Source organism: Haematobia irritans, chromosome 4 (genome assembly GCF_050003625.1).
Source record: "Haematobia irritans isolate KBUSLIRL chromosome 4, ASM5000362v1, whole genome shotgun sequence".
Taxonomy (NCBI): domain Eukaryota; kingdom Metazoa; phylum Arthropoda; class Insecta; order Diptera; family Muscidae; genus Haematobia; species Haematobia irritans.
In genome coordinates this window covers 68,658,299-68,684,232 of record NC_134400.1, presented here as the reverse complement: position 1 = coordinate 68,684,232, position 25,934 = coordinate 68,658,299, and the positions used below count along the sequence as shown (strand labels likewise).

General features: G+C 34.2%; 1 protein-coding gene across 1 annotated transcript; it reads right to left on the bottom strand.

The window, feature by feature from the left end:
* Positions 1–2,207: 2,207 nt before the first annotated feature.
* On the bottom strand, positions 2,208–10,519 carry LOC142234344 (uncharacterized). Its single transcript, XM_075305455.1, has 2 exons — positions 10,437–10,519; positions 2,208–2,961 (listed from the first exon to the last, which is right to left on the bottom strand). The coding sequence occupies exons 1-2, from the start codon at positions 10,481–10,483 to the stop codon at positions 2,517–2,519; spliced, it is 492 nt and encodes a 163-aa protein (XP_075161570.1). The 5' UTR covers positions 10,484–10,519; the 3' UTR covers positions 2,208–2,516.
* Positions 10,520–25,934: the final 15,415 nt, after the last annotated feature.

The following is a 25,934-nucleotide window of genomic DNA, read 5'->3' as shown; positions in this document are numbered from 1 at the left end:
TAAGCGAAAAGGACTTTAATTCATGACCACCCCCAAAAAAATTCTATAATCCTCCCAAAACCTAAAAAAAAATGAAATTTTTATCTGAAAAACTTATTTTGCCCATATCTTCGTATATACGCGTCCTAGAGCGAAAAGGACTTTAATTCGTAACACCCTAAAAAATTTAATAATCCACTCAAAACCTAAAAAAATTGCAATTTTTATATGAAAAAGTTATTTTGCCCATATCTCCTTAAATATGCGTCCTAGGGCGAAATGGACTTTAATTCGTGACCACCCCCAAAAAATTGACAAATCCACCCAAAACCTAAAAAAAATTAAATTTTGATATGAAAAACTTATTTTGCCCATATCTCCTAAACTAAGAGCCCTAGCGCGAAAAGGACTTTAATTCATGACCACCCCCAAAAAAATTCAATAATCCTCCCAAAACCTAAAAAAAAGAAATTTTTATCTGAAAAACTTATTTTGCCCATATCTTCATATATACGCGTCCTAGAGCGAAATTTGTATCTGAAAAACTTATTTTGCCCATATCTTCGTATATACGCGTCCTAGAGCGAAAAGGACTTTAATTCGTAACAACCCAAAAAATTTAATAATCCACTCAAAACCTAAAAAAATTACAATTTTTATATGAAAAACTTATTTTGCCTATATCTCCTTAAATATGCGTCCTAGGGCGAAATGGACTTTAATTCGTGACCACCCCCAAAAAATTGACAAATCCACCCAAAACCTAAAAAAGTTAAATTTTGATATGAAAAACTTATTTTGCCCATATCTCCTAAACTAAGCGCCCTAGCGCGAAAAAGGACTTTAATTCATGACCACCCCCAAAAAAATTCAATAATCCTCCCAAAACCTAAAAAAAATGAAATTTTTATCTGAAAAACTTATTTTGCCCATATCTTCACATACGCGTCCTAGAGCGAAAAGGACTTTAATTCGTAACACCCCAAAAATTTTAATAATCCGCTCAAAACCTAAAAAAATTGCAATTTTTATATGAAAAAGTTATTTTGCCCATATCTCCTTAAATATACGTCCTAGGGCGAAAAGGACTTTAATTCGTGACCACCCCCAAAAAATTGACAAATCCACCCAAAACCTAAAAAAATTTAAATTTTGATATGAAAAACTTATTTTGCCCATATCTCCTAAAATAAGCGCCCTAGCGCGAAAAGGACTTTAATTCATGACCACCCCCAAAAAAATTGAATAATCCTCCCAAAACCTAAAAAAAATTGAAATTTTTATCTGAAAAACTTATTTTACCCATATCTTCGTATATACGCGTCCTAGAGCGAAAAGGACTTTAATTCGTAACACCCCAAAAAAATTAATAATCCGCTCAAAACCTAAAAAATTTCAATTTTTATATGAAAAAGTTATTTTGCCCATATCTCCTTAAATATACGTCCTAGGGCGAAAAGGACTTTAATTCGTGACCACCCCCAAAAAATTGACAAAATCCACCCAAAACCTAAAAAAATTTTAATTTTGATATGAAAAACTTATTTTGCCCATATCTCCTAAACTAAGCGCCCCAGCGCGAAAAGGACTTTAATTCATGACCACCCCCAAAAAAATTGAATAATCCTCCCAAAACAAAAAAAAAATTGAAATTTTTATATGAAAAAGTTATTTTTCCCATATCTCCTTAAATATACGTCCTAGGGTGAAAAGGACTTTAATTCGTGACCACCCCCAAAAAATTGACAAATCCACCCAAAACCTAAAAAAATTTAAATTTTGGTATGAAAAACTTATTTTGCCTATATCTCCTTAACTAAGCGCCCTAGCGCGAAAAGGACTTTAATTCATGACCACCCCCAAAAAAATTCAATAATCCTCCCAAAACCTAAAAAAATTGAAATTTGTATCTGAAAAACTTATTTTGCCCATATGCATAAAAATTCGGCCTTATCCAATATGTAAGAGGGGCAAAGAGAAGATTGGATAAATTCGCCTTATTCGATATTTCTTTGAAAACAGCGAGACTTTGGATAATCCAATATTACAGAAAAGTTTATATTTTTCAATTGCTCCAAATTCAACCTACGAAGAAATTCGCAATGTCTTTTGCTATTCAAACTTTTCTTTATGAACAGTTAGAAATAGCAAAGACTCGATAAAAATAGATGGGAATCCAATTAGCGTAGGAAAGGCAGAGGAGTTAAGAAATAACTTGATGCTCACCGTTGCAGTTGTCTAAAGTAAGTGTCCATTTATTTCTTTTTATGCTTACGTCGAACATCAATCCATCGTATTAAAGCTCTCTCTCTTTTTGTTTTCCGCCAAATCTTGACGTGTATCGATTTTTCAGAATAAGCACTATTTAGGCACGATTAGTCATAGATGGATGTTCGATAACAAAAAACTTAAAGACTAGAATTCAATTCAATTACAAATTCAAATACGATTTCGGTATAATTCAAATTGATATGAACAAAAAAAATGTAAATTTAAACATACTGGGGGCCCTTTGCATGTATGCAAATATTAAAGAATTATATAAGGAGATTTGCTAAAGATTTGATAGCTGCGGAGATAATTTGTTGTCTATCCGATGGTATCAGTTGATGTTCATTCGAATTTGATGTTACTCGCCGATGTAACACATTTGGTTGGCGTCGTTGAAGTTTTGAGGTTCCGTTACCATTTTGTGAACGTTTGGGTGCCTTAGGACGTCGTCTACTAGATGTTGGCTCTATACGAGGGTGTAGTGCATGGTGAAGAAGTGTATGATGATAATGTCCACAATTTTGACATGTTACTTGGGAGGTGCAATTTCTTAAGCCATGGCTCCTTGCCAGACAGTTAACGCAATAGTGATATTTATAGACAGCATGCTTCCGGTCAGAGGCGTTCATGTGCAAGAACCTTTTGCAGAATCGGAGAGAATGGTATTTCAAACAAACTTTGCACTGATGGATTCTTGGATCTCGTCGAGCTCTTTTGAAAATAAACAAGAAGGATGTTGAATACTTTAATTTAATGCGAATAAAAAAGAAAAAATGAAAATGAATAACTCAATTGGATATTAAGCATTATCGTAGGGTAATAAGCAAAGCTTAACAATCGGTCGTGTGATAATACCGGTTGAAGTACGTATATCGGCAATGCGAACCTTGGTATCACTTCCTGTGTACACCTTATCAATTCTTCCTAGCTTCCACTCACTAGGTGGAAGAAGGTCATCAATGACTACCACTAGATTATCTTTCTGAATATTTGGGGTGGGAGATTTCCATTTATATCTCTTTTGCAGATTTCGTAAATAGTCCTCCTTCCATCGGGCAGCAAATTGGTGGTGAAGAGCCTTAAGCTTTTCCCACCGATTTATTACCGATAAATTACTGTTGTGAAGTTCAGGTAGGGCCATAACTGGACCCCCTCGGAGGAAATGTCCAGGGGTTAAAGCAGTAATATCATGGGGGTCCTCAGATAGAGCAGAAATGGGTCTAGAGTTAAGGACACCCTCAATACGAGCTAGAACGGTGGAAAATTCTTCGAATGTACAGCGATGGGAGCCCATGATACGACGGAAATGAAACTTAAAACTTTTTACAGCTGCCTCCCACAAACCTCCCATATGGGGGGCATGAGGAGGTATGAATGACCAATCTAGACCATGTACTACATATCTTTGTGAGATATCGAAGGAGGTTTTGTTGACAAACTGTTTGAAATCCTTGATTAGGCTTTTGCTTGCTCCTAAGAAATTCTTCCCATTATCAGATACGACTTTTTTGGGTAAACCACGTCTTCCGACAAACCGAGAAAATGCAGCAAGAAATGCTGTGGAAGTAAGCTCTGAGCAAGGCTCCAAATGTATAGCCTTTGTGGCAAAACATATAAAAACACTGACATATCCCTTTATGATTGGAGCATTACGAAGACTGGAACTTTTAAGCTCAAAGGGACCAGCGAAATCAACACCGGTTACTTCAAATGGTAACGTGAGTGTGGTACGGTCAACAGGTAATGGTGCCATGATTTGATTGCATGGTCTTTTTTTGTGAATGGTACACGTTTTACAAAAGTGAATAATTCTTTTCACGGTGTATTTTAGCCGACTGATATGAAATTCAGTATTTATAATGCGGCACATAAGCGAACATTCTCCATGTAAAAGAAGGTTGTGAATAAACTCTAGATAAAGCTTTGTAAAATGAGCCTGATAGGGCAGAATAATTGGGAATTTTTCATTGTATGGAAGGTCGGAATTAGCAAGACGTCCATGGACTCTCAAAAGACCATGTTCATCTATAAATGGGTTAAGAGAAGCGAGGGGACTTTTCTTAGGTAAAAGTTTCGAATTTGATAAGTACCGATATTCATCAGAATAAAATCTTTGTTGAGAAAGAAGTATAAATCTTCTTCTTACAAAATTAATCTCGTCATGGGAAATAGACGTGTGTGATCGATTGAGTCTTTGCTCTTTGGAGCAGTTATGGTAGAAGCGAAAGACATAACAAAAAACTCGTAAAGCTTTCGAATACGTAGAAAATTTTTCGAAAGGGTATGGTTCAGTTAAAACAGCGGGAAAACTCTCCACCTTTCTTCTCTCGGATTCTGGAGGATATGGAATTATATGTGGAGGCCAGCAGGACGATTCCTGCCGCAACCAAGTTGGACCATGCCACCATAGAGTATTATCGATTAATTCATTCACGCGACAACCTCTTGTTCCCAAATCTCCGGGGTTTTCGCCTGTAGGAACGTGTCTCCAATAAGCATTTGGAACATTGTATCGAATTTGGGAAACTCTGTTGGCTATGTAGGTTTTCCACATGTATGGTGGTTTACTAAGCCAACCAAGCACAATTAGAGAATCACACCACAAGAAGATATCGGAATTGTTGAAGGGCATAAAAGACAGAATTTGTTTTATTAATTTCGATAGCAACAAGGCCCCACAGAGTTCAAGGCGAGGTAAACTAATTGTTTCGAGGGGTGCTACTTTCGTTTTCGAAACCAATAAATTCGAAAAAATTCCATCGGAACTGCTAACCCTAATATAAACAGCAGCACAGTATGCATGTAAAGACGCGTCACTAAAACCGTGAATTTCAATACAATTAGAGGGGCTGTAATGTATCCATCTTGGAATTTTTATTTGATGTATGAGTGGTAGTTGTGAAGCTATCGATTTCCAACGAATTTGAGAAGACGATCCAACTGGTTGATCCCATTCAAGTCCCTCTAACCAAAGGCTTTGCATTAGAATTTTAGCCCGAATTATGATTGGGGACAACCATCCAGCTGGGTCATATAATTTGGCAACAGCTGATAGGATTTGACGTTTCGTAACCGCGGCGGAAGCTATTTCATTATTGAAGGCGTACGAGAAGCAATCAGTAAGAGCATTCCACTGAATGCCAAGGGTTTTCGTAGAACTAGCCTCATCAAATTTAAGGAAATCAGAGTCGTATAGATCTTCGGGGGGAAGATCTTGTAATAGATAGGGATCATTGGCTGTGATTTTTTTGAGTGGAAATCCCCCTGAATTCAAAACCGAAATTAATTGATATTGAGCTAATTTTGTCTCGTCAAGAGAATGGCCTCCCGCCAGTATATCGTCTACATATGTCTCATTGCGAATAATGGATGCAGCTGAAGGAAACTGTTTCTCCGAGTCTTGTGCCAATTGTAGCAAAGTTCTAATGGCTAGAAACGGTGCACAATTGAGGCCAAAGGTAACAGTTTTTAATTCGAAATTTTTAATATCTGTTTCAGTGTGAGATCTGAATAGAATCCTCTGAAAACATCTATCTTCCGGGTGAATTAAAATTTGGCGGTACATTTTTTGCACATCTCCGCTGAAAACGTATCGATAAATTCTCCAGTGTAAAAGTATTGACATCAAATCGGCTTGCAAAGTTGGTCCTGAATAAAGCACATCATTAAGTGAAAGACCGGTGTTAGTTCTGACAGAGCCATTGAAAACTACTCGAACTTTGGTAGTCTTGCTATCGGGACGTACCACAGCATGGTGTGGCAAATAGAACGAACAATATTTCCCGTTTTGTCGCTCTTCGGCTGAATGTGTTTCCTGCATGTGGTTTAAAGTGATATACTCAGACAGCACTTTTCGATATTCATTAGAAAGATCGGTCTGTTTTGAAAGTGATTTTTCTATTCGGATATATTGTTGTAGTGCAATCATTCTCGAAGGACCTAGTGAAAGTGTGGTATTGAATTCTTTTTTAAACGGCAGGCGAACCATGTATCGACCATCAGGTTCCCTAAGAGTAGTGCGTTTATAATATTCTTCACAATAAATATCCTGTTCAGACACCTTTGGAACGTTTGGAATTTCTTCTACTTCCCAAAAATTACGCAGAAGATCATTAAGGGCTACATTTTCCGATGCACTAACTGTGGCAGAAAAACTATGAACGGTAGGAACTGGTCCACTAACAACCCATCCGAAGATAGTATTATGGGCCGAGAGATGGCCATAAATGTCTTTGAGAAATCCTTCCCTCTCAATGTGATGGGTATTATCTGCCCCGATAATGAGGTCTATTTGTGCAGACTTGAAAAAGTATGGATCGGCCAACTGAATTTCAGCAAAGGCATGAAGATTGGGTGGTTTGATAGTAAATGATGGAAGGTGATTTGTCACCTTAGGTAAGATAATAGCAGAGACCACTATTTTGGTCTTCATATCTTTTGAGCATAAGGTAAGATCACATTCCTTATCTGAACTCTGAGTTTTACCACCGATTCCAGATACAACACAATGTGAACGCCTCGTTGGTACTTGCAGCCTGTTACGAATCCGTTCAGATACAAAGGTTCGTTGTGAACCGGGGTCAATTAAAGCCCTAATGGTAAATATTTCACCCAAATATTCCACAGGAACTAAAGCTGTCCGTAAAAGGACGCTTGTGTAATCAGAGGATACATGGACGTTTATGTCAGGTTGTAAGACCGATGGAGATGCAAAATTCTCAGTCGATGGGATCGACTCTTGCATGATTTGAGGGGTCACATTAGGTAGGTCGGGAGCCACCATTGCTGTCTGAGTGATTGTGGTATTATTTGATGGAGGTTTGGCCTTTTTCAAATGAAGCAGGGAGTGGTGATATTGTTTGCATTCAGTACACCTATTTTTACTTTTGCATTCTTTTTTTACGTGCCAAGGCGATAAGCAATTGTTGCAAAATTTGTTTTTAAATACAAATTCTATTCGTTCTGCAACAGAGAGTTGTCTGAAGGCTGGGCAAATTCGCAGTGAATGGATCATATCGCAAAGTCTACACTTACTCTCCACTTTTTCCTCCGAAACATAGGATTGAATTGGCTCCATTTGAGCCCCGAAAAAGTTTTGAGTTTCCTTAATGCTAGAAATTCGTTCAACAATTTCATATCGACTTATTAAAAAGGTATTCATTTGGGACCACTTCGGTAAAGTTTTGTGAGAATCTAGCGATTGTTCCCACAATGCTAAAGTAGCCTCGGGCAGTTTTGTGGACACCAAATACACTAGTAAAGGGTCCCAACCGTCAGTTGATACTCCAAGGGTTTGGAGTCTAGCTAGACAGTCGTTCACTGTCGATTGTAAATTCTGAATAGAACGACTATTTTCCGCCGAGGCAATAGGGATATTAAATAGGATTCTTAATTGGCCATCGACTAATACTCGGGTGTTTTCATATCTTAGTTTTAGGGCCTCCCACGCAAGGGGAAATGTTTCGTCACATAACGTGAATCGTTTTACAATGGCACCGGCTTCACCTCTTGTCTTGTTTCTCAAATGAAACAATTTCTGTGCAGGTGTTAGCTTTGGGTGATTGATGTATATGGCGATAAACATATCGCGGAACGATGGCCATTCCTCATATCCTCCCTCAAAAATCTCGGTATCGCACGGTGGTAGTTTAATATTTAAACCCGTGGCCATGGCCTGTGGACACGATTGAAGAGGTACTACAGGGGCAGCGAATTCTGTGTGCCTAACTCCTCCCTTTTTAATCCGTAACAGGTCTAAGATTTTAGATTTACAAATATAGTAGTTATCCGAACAGTTCTCAAACTTACTCCGGGCTGAGTCCAAAAATTCTCTGTCGGCATCCCCGTCCTTACTACCAAACATAATTGTTATCGTGGAATATGCCCCCTGAAGCTTGGTCCACCTTTCCTCTAAATCCATCATCTTTACCTCTAAAATCGATTCAGTTTGGTCATCCTCCCTGATTGATGCGAATTGGGTACAAAACAATATTAAAAAGTCAGAGGAGAATATAAACACATTTTTTGGATCCGTTGCTTTTTCCATTGTGGAGATTTGAGGCAAGCCGACTGAGAAAAAATATTAATATAGTGCACCCGCAATGGCAACCGAAAAACTAAATAACACAGCCAAAATTTTCAAGCCCAGGCTTATTAAACCTTGTATCTTGTAAATGAAACGTTTGAGAACTTTTGGCAAGTATTTCAAAATGTATATGTATAAATGTATTACCAATGATTTGTAGCGAAAATGCAACTAGTGATACGGTTTTAATTCTAATTTCCGATTTACAGAGCACAATATTGAAATTAAATAAATATATATACATGAATATACAAATATAATATCAGCACAAATTGTAACGTCAGTACAAAATGTACAAAGAGAAAATCGCCTGTCCAAACAGCGGTGCTATTACGAGATCGGTTTTCCAAAATTTTGTAACGTAAGTACAATTGTTCAAAGAACCAATAAATATTGATACTTAAAACACACAAGTCGAAAATATAGTGAATCTATATTCACATAATCTTAAGAAATAAATCAATTAATATCAGAGTTCTACGTAACGCAAGTACGAAGTCTTCATGTAATGAAACTTCTATTAGAAGTTATAAAAATTTAAATCCTATTGATTTATTTAACAATATGTTGTGGGAAATTATTTTGAAATACGATCACATGTATCTGATTTCTCCGATCACATGTGTTAAACAAAGTATCTGTAAGATTGCTTTCATCAGTTTTCTTCTGTCTGTGTTATTCCTCCATGAACACTATGTCTGTCCCTTGTTATGAAAATGGAGACAAAATGCAATATATAAAAGGCTCGTCTTTTTGTTATGAATATGGAGACAATGTATAATAAGCAAAATGTTGCGGGAACTTGTATAACAGTTTGGCGTTGTTGGAATTACTCTCTATGTGCTTGCTTCTCAGTAATGTAAATATGGCGGAGTAGAGACGAATTATAATTCACTCTTTTTACTGTGACATATTAACATTTGAAAGTGAGTCATCAAAGCAACAAATTTATTTTCAGAACCCAGTCATTTCATGGCAGGCAAATTAAAAAAATGGGCATTTAAGAATCTTTGATTACAGACTTAGAATATTGTGAAATTTTGCAAACGCGTATGCACAGTAAATGAATGAAATTTATTTCATGCAGTCTTTACCACGTTAAAAGTCAAAACTGCAACCACAAACGGATACAAAGTTACTAATTGCAAATTTTCTTGGTTCTTAGTCAATAACAATTTTCTCACTGTGCTCAGATATGATAGTGTTATTCTAATTTCGAATGCAATTTAAATTAAATAATATGTGTACGACAGAGTTGGGATAAAGTTTTACAAATCTTCAATGGCTTCCATGACAATACGGTAAGTCATCTATATATATGTGTAAATATATTTTGAAATCGAGCAGAGCCCCGTAAAGCGCATTAACAGAGATGAGCTTCAATTTACAGTATGGTACGTGGAGACCGTAACCAATTAAGAGTGCAAGTGAAAACTTATGTTAGTGATTCAATATAGATATGTATGTATGCCTGTACGCAGAAGATCGATAACAGAGTTGTGATAAAGCAGAAAAGAGAATACACTCGGAGTCGTATGGGGAGACGGTAATTAACATTAGAAACATGTGGTGTACTTCAAATATGAGATAACAGAGTTGTGATAAAGCAGAAAAGAGAATACACTCGGAGACGTATGGGGAGACGGTAATTAACATTTGAAACATGTGGTGTAGTTCAAAAATGAGAGGCGTGATGTTACACAGCAAAATTTTATGTAGACTAACATTTGGTAAATATATCAAATGTTAATGTTGCTAAATGTTGCTATGCATTTCTCTACGTTTAAACAACCTTCATACAATTGCCGGTGTTGAGACTAGTCCAGACACATGTTTTCTTTAATGTTTCCTTTTCTTTAATTCGCAGTTCGTGTAATTTGAGAAATACCCCGAAATAAAGAAACAAAACTCAACCATCGATTATGCAATGTGGTAAACCAAGATTTTTAACTTGTTCTATAGGAACCGTTATTACGGTATTTTTGTAAAAATCACACTTTCGAGTTCATAAAATTTTCATTTTCACTTTTCAAGAAAAAATGTTTGTTCATTTCTACTCACGATTTTTTTTTTTTTTTGGAGTGATAAAATTTTTGGTTACCTTGTATCTTGCTTGCTGCGTTTCACCTGGCTTGTCACATACCTCATTTTACAATAAGTCTGGATTGCGTAGAGTGTCTTAATTCCAAAAGCCAGTTCACGTGAGGTTCAGAAGGACCATGCATAAAATCTCGGCCTTATCCAATATGTAAGAGGGGCAAAGAGAAGATTGGATAAATTCGCCTTATTCGATATTTCTTTGAAAACAGCGAGACTTTGGATAATCCAATATTACAGAAAAGTTTATATTTTTCAATTGCTCCAAATTCAACCTACGAAGAAATTCGCAATGTCTTTTGCTATTCAAACTTTTCTTTATGAACAGTTAGAAATAGCAAAGACTCGATAAAAATAGATGGGAATCCAATTAGCGTAGGAAAGGCAGAGGAGTTAAGAAATAACTTGATGCTCACCGTTGCAGTTGTCTAAAGTAAGTGTCCATTTATTTCTTTTTATGCTTACGTCGAACATCAATCCATCGTATTAAAGCTCTCTCTCTTTTTGTTTTCCGCCAAATCTTGACGTGTATCGATTTTTCAGAATAAGCACTATTTAGGCACGATTAGTCATAGATGGATGTTCGATAACAAAAAACTTAAAGACTAGAATTCAATTCAATTACAAATTCAAATACGATTTCGGTATAATTCAAATTGATATGAACAAAAAAAATGTAAATTTAAACACCATATCTTCGTATATACGCGTCCTAGAGCGAAAAGGACTTTAATTCGTAACACCCCAAAAAAATTAATAATCCGCTCAAAACCTAAAAAAATTGCAATTTTTATATGAAAAAGTTATTTTGCCCATATCTCCTTAAATATACGTCCTAGGGCGAAAAGGACTTTAATTCGTGACCACCCCCAAAAAATTGACAAATCCACCCAAAACCTAAAAAAATTTTAATTTTGATATGAAAAACTTATTTTGCCCATATCTCCTAAACTAAGCGCCCCAGCGCGAAAAGGACTTTAATTCATGACCACCCCCAAAAAAATTGAATAATCCTCCCAAAACCTAAAAAATTGCAATTTTTATATGAAAAAGTTATTTTGCCCATATCTCCTTAAATATGCGTCCTAGGGCGAAATGGACTTTAATTCGTGACCACCCCCAAAAAATTGACAAATCCACCCAAAACCTAAAAAAATTTAAATTTTGATATGAAAAACTTATTTTGCCCATATCTCCTAAACTAAGCGCCCTAGCGCGAAAAGGACTTTAATTCATGACCACCCCCAAAAAAATTTAATAATCCTCCCAAAACCTAAACAAATTGAAATTTTTATCTGAAAAACTTATTTTGCCCATATCTTCGTATATACGCGTCCTAGAGCGAAAAGGACTTTAATTCGTAACACCCCAAAAGAAATTAATAATCCGCTCAAAACCTAAAAAAATTGCAATTTTTATATGAAAAAGTTATTTTGCCCATATCTCCTTAAATATACGTCCTAGGGCGAAAAGGACTTTAATTCGTGACCACCCCCAAAAAATTGACAAATCCACCCAAAACCTAAAAAAATTTCAATTTTGATATGAAAAACTTTTTTTGCCCATATCTCCTAAACTAAGCGCCCTAGAGCGAAAAGGACTTTAATTCATGACCACCCCCAAAAAAATTGAATAATCCTCCCAAAACCTAAAAAAATTGAAATTTTTATCTGAAAAAACTTATTTTGCCCATATCTTCGTATATACGCGTCCTAGAGCGAAAAGGACTTTAATTCGTAACACCCCAAAAAATTTAATAATCCACTCAAAACCTAAAAAAATTGCAACTTTTATATGAAAAAGTTATTTTGCCCATATCTCCTTAAATATGCGTCCTAGGGCGAAATGGACTTTAATTCGTGACCACCCCCAAAAAATTGACAAATCCACCCAAAACCTAAAAAAATTTAAATTATGATATGAAAAACTTATTTTGCCCATATCTCCTAAACTAAGCGCCCTAGCGCGAAAAGGACTTTAATTCATGACCACACCCAAAAAAATTCAATAATCCTCTCAAAACCTAAAAAAATTGAAATTTTTATCTGAAAATCTTATTGTGCCCATATCTTCGAATATACGCGTCCTAGAGCGAAAAGGACTTTAATTCGTAACACCCCAAAAAATTTAATAATCCACTCAAAACCTAAAAAAATTACAATTTTTATATGAAAAAGTTATTTTGCCCATATCTCCTTAAATATGCGTCCTAGGGCGAAATGGACTTTAATTCGTGACCACCCCCAAAAAATTGACAAATCCACCCAAAACCTAAAAAAATTAAATTTTGATATGAAAAACTTATTTTGCCCATATCTCCTAAACTAAGCGCCCTGAATAATCCTCCCAAAACAAAAAAAAAATTGAAATTTTTATATGAAAAAGTTATTTTTCCCATATCTCCTTAAATATACGTCCTAGGGTGAAAAGGACTTTAATTCGTGACCACCCCCAAAAAATTGACAAATCCACCCAAAACCTAAAAAAATTTAAATTTTGGTATGAAAAACTTATTTTGCCTATATCTCCTTAACTAAGCGCCCTAGCGCGAAAAGGACTTTAATTCATGACCACCCCCAAAAAAATTCAATAATCCTCCCAAAACCTAAAAAAATTGAAATTTGTATCTGAAAAACTTATTTTGCCCATATCTTCGTATATACGCGTCCTAGAGCGAAAAGGACTTTAATTCGTAACACCCCAAAAAAATTAATAATCCGCTCAAAACCAAAAAAAATTGCAATTTTTATATGAAAAAGTTATTTTGCCCATATCTCCTTAAATATACGTCCTAGGGCGAAAAGGACTTTAATTCGTGACCACCCCCAAAAAATTGACAAATCCACCCAAAACCTAAAAAAATTTTAATTTTGATATGAAAAACTTATTTTGCCCATATCTCCTAAACTAAGCGCCCCAGCGCGAAAAGGACTTTAATTCATGACCACCCCCAAAAAAATTGAATAATCCTCCCAAAACCTAAAAAAATTGAAATTTTTATATGAAAAAGTTATTTTTCCCATATCTCCTTAAATATGCGTCCTAGGGCGAAATGGACTTTAATTCGTGACCACCCCCAAAAAATTGACAAATCCACCCAAAACCTAAAAAAATTTAAATTTTGATATGAAAAACTTATTTTGCCCATATCTCCTAAACTAAGAGCCCTATCGCGAAAAGGACTTTAATTCATGACCACCCCCAAAAAAATTTAATAATCCTCCCAAAACCTAAACAAATTGAAATTTTTATCTGAAAAACTTATTTTGCCCATATCTTCGTATATACGCGTCCTAGAGCGAAAAGGACTTTAATTCGTAACACCCCAAAAGAAATTAATAATCCGCTCAAAACCTAAAAAAATTGCAATTTTTATATGAAAAAGTTATTTTGCCCATATCTCCTTAAATATACGTCCTAGGGCGAAAAGGACTTTAATTCGTGACCACCCCCAAAAAATTGACAAATCCACCCAAAACCTAAAAAAATTTCAATTTTGATATGAAAAACTTTTTTTGCCCATATCTCCTAAACTAAGCGCCCTAGAGCGAAAAGGACTTTAATTCATGACCACCCCCAAAAAAATTGAATAATCCTCCCAAAACCTAAAAAAATTGAAATTTTTATCTGAAAAAACTTATTTTGCCCATATCTTCGTATATACGCGTCCTAGAGCGAAAAGGACTTTAATTCGTAACACCCCAAAAAATTTAATAATCCACTCAAAACCTAAAAAAATTGCAACTTTTATATGAAAAAGTTATTTTGCCCATATCTCCTTAAATATGCGTCCTAGGGCGAAATGGACTTTAATTCGTGACCACCCCCAAAAAATTGACAAATCCACCCAAAACCTAAAAAAATTTAAATTATGATATGAAAAACTTATTTTGCCCATATCTCCTAAACTAAGCGCCCTAGCGCGAAAAGGACTTTAATTCATGACCACACCCAAAAAAATTCAATAATCCTCTCAAAACCTAAAAAAATTGAAATTTTTATCTGAAAATCTTATTGTGCCCATATCTTCGTATATACGCGTCCTAGAGCGAAAAGGACTTTAATTCGTAACACCCCAAAAAATTTAATAATCCACACAAAACCTAAAAAAATTACAATTTTTATATGAAAAAGTTATTTTGCCCATATCTCCTTAAATATGCGTCCTAGGGCGAAATGGACTTTAATTCGTGACCACCCCCAAAAAATTGACAAATCCACCCAAAACCTAAAAAAATTAAATTTTGATATGAAAAACTTATTTTGCCCATATCTCCTAAACTAAGCGCCCTAGCGCGAAAAGGACTTTAATTCATGACCACCCCCAAAAAAATTCAATAATCCTCCCAAAACCTAAAAAAAATGAAATTTTTATATGAAAAAGTTATTTTTCCCATATCTCCTTAAATATACGTCCTAGGGTGAAAAGGACTTTAATTCGTGACCACCCCCAAAAAATTGACAAATCCACCCAAAACCTAAAAAAATTTAAATTTTGATATGAAAAACTTATTTTGCCCATATCTCCTAAACTAAGAGCCCTATCGCGAAAAGGACTTTAATTCATGACCACCCCCAAAAAAAGTCTATAATCCTCCCAAAACCTAAAAAAAATGAAATTTTTATCTGAAAAACTTATTTTGCCCATATCTTCGTATATACGCGTCCTAGAGCGAAAAGGACTTTAATTCGTAACACCCTAAAAAATTTAATAATCCACTCAAAACCTAAAAAAATTGCAATTTTTATATGAAAAAGTTATTTTGCCCATATCTCCTTAAATATGCGTCCTAGGGCGAAATGGACTTTAATTCGTGACCACCCCCAAGAAATTGACAAATCCACCCAAAACCTAAAAAAAATTAAATTTTGATATGAAAAACTTATTTTGCCCATATCTCCTAAACTAAGAGCCCTAGCGCGAAAAGGACTTTAATTCATGACCACCCCCAAAAAAATTCAATAATCCTCCCAAAACCTAAAACAAAGAAATTTTTATCTGAAAAACTTATTTTGCCCATATCTTCGTATATACGCGTCCTAGAGCGAAATTTGTATCTGAAAAACTTATTTTGCCCATATCTTCGTATATACGCGTCCTAGAGCGAAAAGGACTTTAATTCGTAACACCCCAAAAAATTTAATAATCCACTCAAAACCTAAAAAAATTACAATTTTTATATGAAAAAGTTATTTTGCCCATATCTCCTTAAATATGCGTCCGAGGGCGAAATGGACTTTAATTCGTGACCACCCCCAAAAAATTGACAAATCCACCCAAAACCTAAAAAAATTTAAATTATGATATGACAAACTTATTTTGCCCATATCTCCTAAACTAAGCGCCCTAGCGCGAAAAGGACTTTAATTCATGACCACACCCAAAAAAATTCAATAATCCTCCCAAAACCTAAAAAAATTGAAATTTTTATCTGAGAAAACTTATTTAGCCCATATCTTCGTATATACTCGTCCTAGAGCGAAAAGGACTTTAATTCGTAACACCCCAAAAAATTTAATAATCCACTCAAAACCTAAAAAAATTGAAATTTTTATATGAAAAAGTTATTTTGCCCATATCTCCTTAAATATGCGTCCTAGGGCGAAATGGACTTTAATTCGTGACCACCCCCAAAAAATTGACAAATCCACCCAAAACCTAAAAAAATTTAAATTTTGATATGAAAAACTTATTTTGCCCATATCTCCTAAACTAAGCGCCCTAGCGCGAAAAGGACTTTAATTCATTACCACCCCCAAAAAATTGAATAATCCTCCCAAAACCTAAAAAAATTGAAATTTTTATCTGAAAATCTTATTGTGCCCATATCTTCGTATATACGCGTCCTAGAGCGAAAAGGACTTTAATTCGTAACACCCCAAAAAATTTAATAATCCACTCAAAACCTAAAAAAATTGCAATTTTTATATGAAAAAGTTATTTTGCCCATATCTCCTTAAATATGCGTCCTAGGGCGAAATGGACTTTAATTCGTGACCACCCCCAAAAAATTGACAAATCCACCCAAAACCTAAAAAAATTAAATTTTGATATGAAAAACTTATTTTGCCCATATCTCCTAAACTAAGCGCCCTAGCGCGAAAAGGACTTTAATTCATGACCACCCCCAAAAAAATTCAATAATCCTCCCAAAACCTAAAAAAAATGAACTTTTTATATGAAAAAGTTATTTTTCCCATATCTCCTTAAATATACGTCCTAGGGTGAAAAGGACTTTAATTCGTGACCACCCCCAAAAAATTGACAAATCCACCCAAAACCTAAAAAAATTTAAATTTTGATATGAAAAACTTATTTTGCCCATATCTCCTAAACTAAGAGCCCTATCGCGAAAAGGACTTTAATTCATGACCACCCCCAAAAAAATTCTATAATCCTCCCAAAACCTAAAAAAAATGAAATTTTTATCTGAAAAACTTATTTTGCCCATATCTTCGTATATACGCGTCCTAGAGCGAAAAGGACTTTAATTCGTAACACCCTAAAAAATTTAATAATCCACTCAAAACCTAAAAAAATTGCAATTTTTATATGAAAAAGTTATTTTGCCCATATCTCCTTAAATATGCGTCCTAGGGCGAAATGGACTTTAATTCGTGACCACCCCCAAGAAATTGACAAATCCACCCAAAACCTAAAAAAAATTAAATTTTGATATGAAAAACTTATTTTGCCCATATCTCCTAAACTAAGAGCCCTAGCGCGAAAAGGACTTTAATTCATGACCACCCCCAAAAAAATTCAATAATCCTCCCAAAACCTAAAAAAAAGAAATTTTTATCTGAAAAACTTATTTTGCCCATATCTTCGTATATACGCGTCCTAGAGCGAAATTTGTATCTGAAAAACTTATTTTGCCCATATCTTCGTATATACGCGTCCTAGAGCGAAAAGGACTTTAATTCGTAACACCCCAAAAAATTTAATAATCCACTCAAAACCTAAAAAAATTACAATTTTTATATGAAAAACTTATTTTGCCCATATCTCCTTAAATATGCGTCCTAGGGCGAAATGGACTTTAATTCGTGACCACCCCCAAAAAATTGAAATCCACCCAAAACCTAAAAAAATTTAAATTTTGATATGAAAAACTTATTTTGCCCATATCTCCTAAACTAAGCGCCCTAGCGCGAAAAGGACTTTAATTCATGACCACCCCCAAAAAAATTCAATAATCCTCCCAAAACCTAAAAAAAATGAAATTTTTATATGAAAAAGTTATTTTTCCCATATCTCCTTAAATATACGTCCTAGGGTGAAAAGGACTTTAATTCGTGACCACCCCCAAAAAATTGACAAATCCACCCAAAACCTTAAAAAATTTAAATTTTGATATGAAAAACTTATTTTGCCCATATCTCCTAAACTAAGAGCCCTATCGCGAAAAGGACTTTAATTCATGACCACCCCCAAAAAAATTCTATAATCCTCCCAAAACCTAAAAAAAATGAAATTTTTATCTGAAAAACTTATTTTGCCCATATCTTCGTATATACGCGTCCTAGAGCGAAAAGGACTTTAATTCGTAACACCCTAAAAAATTTAATAATCCACTCAAAACCTAAAAAAATTGCAATTTTTATATGAAAAAGTTATTTTGCCCATATCTCCTTAAATATGCGTCCTAGGGCGAAATGGACTTTAATTCGTGACCACCCCCAAGAAATTGACAAATCCACCCAAAACCTAAAAAAAATTAAATTTTGATATGAAAAACTTATTTTGCCCATATCTCCTAAACTAAGAGCCCTAGCGCGAAAAGGACTTTAATTCATGACCACCCCCAAAAAAATTCAATAATCCTCCCAAAACCTAAAAAAAAGAAATTTTTATCTGAAAAACTTATTTTGCCCATATCTTCGTATATACGCGTCCTAGAGCGAAATTTGTATCTGAAAAACTTATTTTGCCCATATCTTCGTATATACGCGTCCTAGAGCGAAAAGGACTTTAATTCGTAACACCCCAAAAAATTTAATAATCCACTCAAAACCTAAAAAAATTACAATTTTTATATGAAAAAGTTATTTTGCCCATATCTCCTTAAATATGCGTCCGAGGGCGAAATGGACTTTAATTCGTGACCACCCCCAAAAAATTGACAAATCCACCCAAAACCTAAAAAAATTTAAATTATGATATGAAAAACTTATTTTGCCCATATCTCCTAAACTAAGCGCCCTAGCGCGAAAAGGACTTTAATTCATGACCACACCCAAAAAAATTCAATAATCCTCCCAAAACCTAAAAAAATTGAAATTTTTATCTGAGAAAACTTATTTAGCCCATATCTTCGTATATACTCGTCCTAGAGCGAAAAGGACTTTAATTCGTAACACCCCAAAAAATTTAATAATCCACTCAAAACCTAAAAAAATTGAAATTTTTATATGAAAAAGTTATTTTGCCCATATCTCCTTAAATATGCGTCCTAGGGCGAAATGGACTTTAATTCGTGACCACCCCCAAAAAATTGACAAATCCACCCAAAACCTAAAAAAATTTAAATTTTGATATGAAAAACTTATTTTGCCCATATCTCCTAAACTAAGCGCCCTAGCGCGAAAAGGACTTTAATTCATTACCACCCCCAAAAAATTGAATAATCCTCCCAAAACCTAAAAAAATTGAAATTTTTATCTGAAAATCTTATTGTGCCCATATCTTCGTATATACGCGTCCTAGAGCGAAAAGGACTTTAATTCGTAACACCCCAAAAAATTTAATAATCCACTCAAAACCTAAAAAAATTACAATTTTTATATGAAAAAGTTATTTTGCCCATATCTCCTTAAATATGCGTCCTAGGGCGAAATGGACTTTAATTCGTGACCACCCCCAAAAAATTGACAAATCCACCCAAAACCTAAAAAAATTAAATTTTGATATGAAAAACTTATTTTGCCCATATCTCCTAAACTAAGCGCCCTAGCGCGAAAAGGACTTTAATTCATGACCACCCCCAAAAAAATTCAATAATCCTCCCAAAACCTAAAAAAAATGAACTTTTTATATGAAAAAGTTATTTTTCCCATATCTCCTTAAATATACGTCCGAGGGCGAAATGGACTTTAATTCGTGACCACCCCCAAAAAATTGACAAATCCACCCAAAACCTAAAAAAATTTAAATTATGATATGAAAAACTTATTTTGCCCATATCTCCTAAACTAAGCGCCCTAGCGCGAAAAGGACTTTAATTCATGACCACACCCAAAAAAATTCAATAATCCTCCCAAAACCTAAAAAAATTGAAATTTTTATCTGAGAAAACTTATTTTGCCCATATCTTCGTATATACTCGTCCTAGAGCGAAAAGGACTTTAATTCGTAACACCCCAAAAAATTTAATAATCCACTCAAAACCTAAAAAAATTGAAATTTTTATATGAAAAAGTTATTTTGCCCATATCTCCTTAAATATGCGTCCTAGGGCGAAATGGACTTTAATTCGTGACCACCCCCAAAAAATTGAAATCCACCCAAAACCTAAAAAAATTTAAATTTTGATATGAAAAACTTATTTTGCCCATATCTCCTAAACTAAGCGCCCTAGCGCGAAAAGGACTTTAATTCATTACCACCCCCAAAAAATTGAATAATCCTCCCAAAACCTAAAAAAATTGAAATTTTTATCTGAAAATCTTATTGTGCCCATATCTTCGTATATACGCGTCCTAGAGCGAAAAGGACTTTAATTCGTAACACCCCAAAAAATTTAATAATCCACTCAAAACCTAAAAAAATTACAATTTTTATATGAAAAAGTTATTTTGCCCATATCTCCTTAAATATGCGTCCTAGGGCGAAATGGACTTTAATTCGTGACCACCCCCAAAAAATTGACAAATCCACCCAAAACCTAAAAAAATTAAATTTTGATATGAAAAACTTATTTTGCCCATATCTCCTAAACTAAGCGCCCTAGCGCGAAAAGGACTTTAATTCATGACCACCCCCAAAAAAATTCAATAATCCTCCCAAAACCTAAAAAAAATGAAATTTTTATATGAAAAAGTTATTTTTCCCATATCTCCTTAAATATACGTCCTAGGGTGAAAAGGACTTTAATTCGTGACCACCCCCAAAAAATTGACAAATCCACCCAAAACCTAAAAAAATTTAAATTTTGATATGAAAAACTTATTTTGCCCATATCTCCTAAACTAAGAGCCCTATCGCGAAAAGGACTTTAATTCATGACCACCCCCAAAAAAATTCTATAATCCTCCCAAAACCTAAAAAAAATGAAATTTTTATCTGAAAAACTTATTTTGCCCATATCTTCGTATATACGCGTCCTAGAGCGAAAAGGACTTTAATTCGTAACACCCTAAAAAATTTAATAATCCACTCAAAACCTAAAAAAATTGCAATTTTTATATGAAAAAGTTATTTTGCCCATATCTCCTTAAATATGCGTCCTAGGGCGAAATGGACTTTAATTCGTGACCACCCCCAAGAAATTGACAAATCCACCCAAAACCTAAAAAAAATTAAATTTTGATATGAAAAACTTATTTTGCCCATATCTCCTAAACTAAGCGCCCTAGCGCGAAAAGGACTTTAATTCATGACCACACCCAAAAAAATTCAATAATCCTCCCAAAACCTAAAAAAATTGAAATTTTTATCTGAAAAACTTATTTTGCCCATATCTTCGTATATACGCGTCCTAGAGCGAAATTTGTATCTGAAAAACTTATTTTGCCCATATCTTCGTATATACGCGTCCTAGAGCGAAAAGGATTTTAATTCGTAACACCCCAAAAAATTTAATAATCCACTCAAAACCTAAAAAAATTACAATTTTTATATGAAAAAGTTATTTTGCCCATATCTCCTTAAATATGCGTCCGAGGGCGAAATGGACTTTAATTCGTGACCACCCCCAAAAAATTGACAAATCCACCCAAAACCTAAAAAAATTTAAATTATGATATGAAAAACTTATTTTGCCCATATCTCCTAAACTAAGCGCCCTAGCGCGAAAAGGACTTTAATTCATGACCACACCCAAAAAAATTCAATAATCCTCCCAAAACCTAAAAAAATTGAAATTTTTATCTGAGAAAACTTATTTTGCCCATATCTTCGTATATACTCGTCCTAGAGCGAAAAGGACTTTAATTCGTAACACCCCAAAAAATTTAATAATCCACTCAAAACCTAAAAAAATTGAAATTTTTATATGAAAAAGTTATTTTGCCCATATCTCCTTAAATATGCGTCCTAGGGCGAAATGGACTTTAATTCGTGACCACCCCCAAAAAATTGACAAATCCACCCAAAACCTAAAAAAATTTAAATTTTGATATGAAAAACTTATTTTGCCCATATCTCCTAAACTAAGCGCCCTAGCGCGAAAAGGACTTTAATTCATTACCACACCCAAAAAATTGAATAATCCTCCCAAAACCTAAAAAAATTGAAATTTTTATCTGAAAATCTTATTGTGCCCATATCTTCGTATATACGCGTCCTAGAGCGAAAAGGACTTTAATTCGTAACACCCCAAAAAATTTAATAATCCACTCAAAACCTAAAAAAATTACAATTTTTATATGAAAAAGTTATTTTGCCCATATCTCCTTAAATATGCGTCCTAGGGCGAAGTGGACTTTAATTCGTGACCACCCCCAAAAAATTGACAAATCCACCCAAAACCTAAAAAAATTAAATTTTGATATGAAAAACTTATTTTGCCCATATCTCCTAAACTAAGCGCCCTAGCGCGAAAAGGACTTTAATTCATGACCACCCCCAAAAAAATTCAATAATCCTCCCAAAACCTAAAAAAAATGAAATTTTTATATGAAAAAGTTATTTTTCCCATATCTCCTTAAATATACGTCCTAGGGTGAAAAGGACTTTAATTCGTGACCACCCCCAAAAAATTGACAAATCCACCCAAAACCTAAAAAAATTTAAATTTTGATATGAAAAACTTATTTTGCCCATATCTCCTAAACTAAGAGCCCTATCGCGAAAAGGACTTTAATTCATGACCACCCCCAAAAAAATTCTATAATCCTCCCAAAACCTAAAAAAAATGAAATTTTTATCTGAAAAACTTATTTTGCCCATATCTTCGTATATACGCGTCCTAGAGCGAAAAGGACTTTAATTCGTAACACCCTAAAAAATTTAATAATCCACTCAAAACCTAAAAAAATTGCAATTTTTATATGAAAAAGTTATTTTGCCCATATCTCCTTAAATATGCGTCCTAGGGCGAAATGGACTTTAATTCGTGACCACCCCCAAGAAATTGACAAATCCACCCAAAACCTAAAAAAAATTAAATTTTGATATGAAAAACTTATTTTGCCCATATCTCCTAAACTAAGAGCCCTAGCGCGAAAAGGACTTTAATTCATGACCACCCCCAAAAAAATTCAATAATCCTCCCAAAACCTAAAAAAAAGAAATTTTTATCTGAAAAACTTATTTTGCCCATATCTTCGTATATACGCGTCCTAGAGCGAAATTTGTATCTGAAAAACTTATTTTGCCCATATCTTCGTATATACGCGTCCTAGAGCGAAAAGGACTTTAATTCGTAACACCCCAAAAAATTTAATAATCCACTCAAAACCTAAAAAAACTACAATTTTTATATGAAAAAGTTATTTTGCCCATATCTCCTTAAATATGCGTCCGAGGGCGAAATGGACTTTAATTCGTGACCACCCCCAAAAAATTGACAAATCCACCCAAAACCTAAAAAAATTAAATTTTGATATGAAAAACTTATTTTGCCCATATCTCCTAAACTAAGCGCCCTAGCGCGAAAAGGACTTTAATTCATGACCACCCCCAAAAAAATTCAATAATCCTCCTAAAACCTAAAAAAATTGAAATTTTTATCTGAAAAACTTATTTTGCCCATATCTTCACATACGCGTCCTAGAGCGAAAAGGACTTTAATTCGTAACACCCCAAAAATTTTAATAATCCGCTCAAAACCTAAAAAAATTGCAATTTTTATATGAAAAAGTTATTTTGCCCATATCTCCTTAAATATACGTCCTAGGGCGAAAAGGACTTTAATTCGTGACCACCCCCAAAAAATTGACAAATCCACCCAAAACCTAAAAAAATTTAAATTTTGATATGAAAAACTTATTTTGCCCATATCTCCTAAAATAAGCGCCCTAGCGCGAAAAGGACTTTAATTCATTACCACACCCAAAAAAAAAATTAATAATCCTCCCAAAACCTAAAAAAAATTGAAATTTTTATCTGAAAAACTTATTTTGCCCATATCTTCGTATATACGCGTCCTAGAGCGAAAAGGACTTTAATTCGTAACACCCCAAAAAAATTAATAATCCGCTCAAAACCTAAAAAAATTGCAATTTTTATATGAAAAAGTTATTTTGCCCATATCTCCTTAAATATACGTCCTAGGGCGAAAAGGACTTTAATTCGTGACCACCCCCAAAAAATTGACAAATCCACCCAAAACCTAAAAAAATTTTAATTTTGATATGAAAAACTTATTTTGCCCATATCTCCTAAACTAAGCGCCCCAGCGCGAAAAGGACTTTAATTCATGACCACCCCCAAAAAAATTGAATAATCCTCCCAAAACCTAAAAAAATTGAAATTTTTATATGAAAAAGTTATTTTTCCCATATCTCCTTAAATATACGTCCTAGGGCGAAATGGAATTTAATTCGTGACCACCCCCAAAAAATTGACAAATCCACCCAAAACCTAAAAAAATTTAAATTTTGGTATGAAAAACTTATTTTGCCTATATCTCCTTAACTAAGCGCCCTAGCGCGAAAAGGACTTTAATTCATGACCACCCCCAAAAAAATTCAATAATCCTCCCAAAACCTAAAAAAATTGAAATTTGTATCTGAAAAACTTATTTTGCCCATATCTTCGTATATACGCGTCCTAGAGCGAAAAGGACTTTAATTCGTAACACCCCAAAAAATTTAATAATCCACTCAAAACCTAAAAAAATTACAATTTTTATATGAAAAAGTTATTTTGCCCATATCTTCTTAAATATGCGTCCTAGGGCGAAATGGACTTTAATTCGTGACCACACCCAAAAAATTGACAAATCCACCCAAAACCTAAAAAAAATTTAAATTTTGATATGAAAAACTTATTTTGCCCATATCTCCTAAACTAAGCGCCCTAAGCGAAAAGGACTTTAATTCATGACCACCCCCAAAAAAATTCTATAATCCTCCCAAAACCTAAAAAAAATGAAATTTTTATCTGAAAAACTTATTTTGCCCATATCTTCGTATATACGCGTCCTAGAGCGAAAAGGACTTTAATTCGTAACACCCTAAAAAATTTAATAATCCACTCAAAACCTAAAAAAATTGCAATTTTTATATGAAAAAGTTATTTTGCCCATATCTCCTTAAATATGCGTCCTAGGGCGAAATGGACTTTAATTCGTGACCACCCCCAAAAAATTGACAAATCCACCCAAAACCTAAAAAAAATTAAATTTTGATATGAAAAACTTATTTTGCCCATATCTCCTAAACTAAGAGCCCTAGCGCGAAAAGGACTTTAATTCATGACCACCCCCAAAAAAATTCAATAATCCTCCCAAAACCTAAAAAAAAGAAATTTTTATCTGAAAAACTTATTTTGCCCATATCTTCGTATATACGCGTCCTAGAGCGAAATTTGTATTTGAAAAACTTATTTTGCCCATATCTTCGTATATACGCGTCCTAGAGCGAAAAGGACTTTAATTCGTAACACCCCAAAAAAATTAATAATCCGCTCAAAACCTAAAAAAATTGCAATTTTTATATGAAAAAGTTATTTTGCCCATATCTCCTTAAATATACGTCCTAGGGCGAAAAGGACTTTAATTCGTGACCACTCCCAAAAAATTGACAAATCCACCCAAAACCTAAAAAAAATTTTAATTTTGATATGAAAAACTTATTTTGCCCATATCTCCTAAACTAAGCGCCCCAGCGCGAAAAGGACTTTAATTCATGACCACCCCCAAAAAAATTGAATAATCCTCCCAAAACCTAAAAAATTGAAATTTTTATATGAAAAAGTTATTTTTCCCATATCTCCTTAAATATGCGTCCTAGGGCGAAATGGACTTTAATTCGTGACCACCCCCAAAAAATTGACAAATCCACCCAAAACCTAAAAAAAATTAGATTTTGATATGAAAAACTTATTTTGCCCATATCTCCTAAAATAAGCGCCCTAGCGCGGAAAGGACTTTAATTCATGACCACCCCCAAAAAAAATTGAATAATCCTCCCAAAACCTAAAAAAAATTGAAATTTTTATCTGAAAAACTTATTTTGCCCATATCTTCGTATATACGCGTCCTTGAGCGAAAAGGACTTTAATTCGTAACAACCCAAAAAAATTAATAATCCGCTCAAAACCTAAAAAAATTGAATTTTTTATATGAAAAAGTTATGTTGCCCATATCTCCTTAAATATACGTCCTAGGGCGAA

What these genes read in the sequence shown, in the direction of transcription:
- LOC142234344 (XM_075305455.1), bottom strand. Translation starts at nt 10,483, where the DNA reads ATGAGGTATGTGACAAGCCAGGTGAAACGCAGCAAGCAAGATACAAG. An exon ending in CGCAGCAAGCAAGATACAAG is followed by an intron (nt 2,962 to 10,436) that starts GTAACCAAAAAT and finishes TATTTTCAAAAG; the next exon opens with AGCTCGACGAGATCCAAGAA.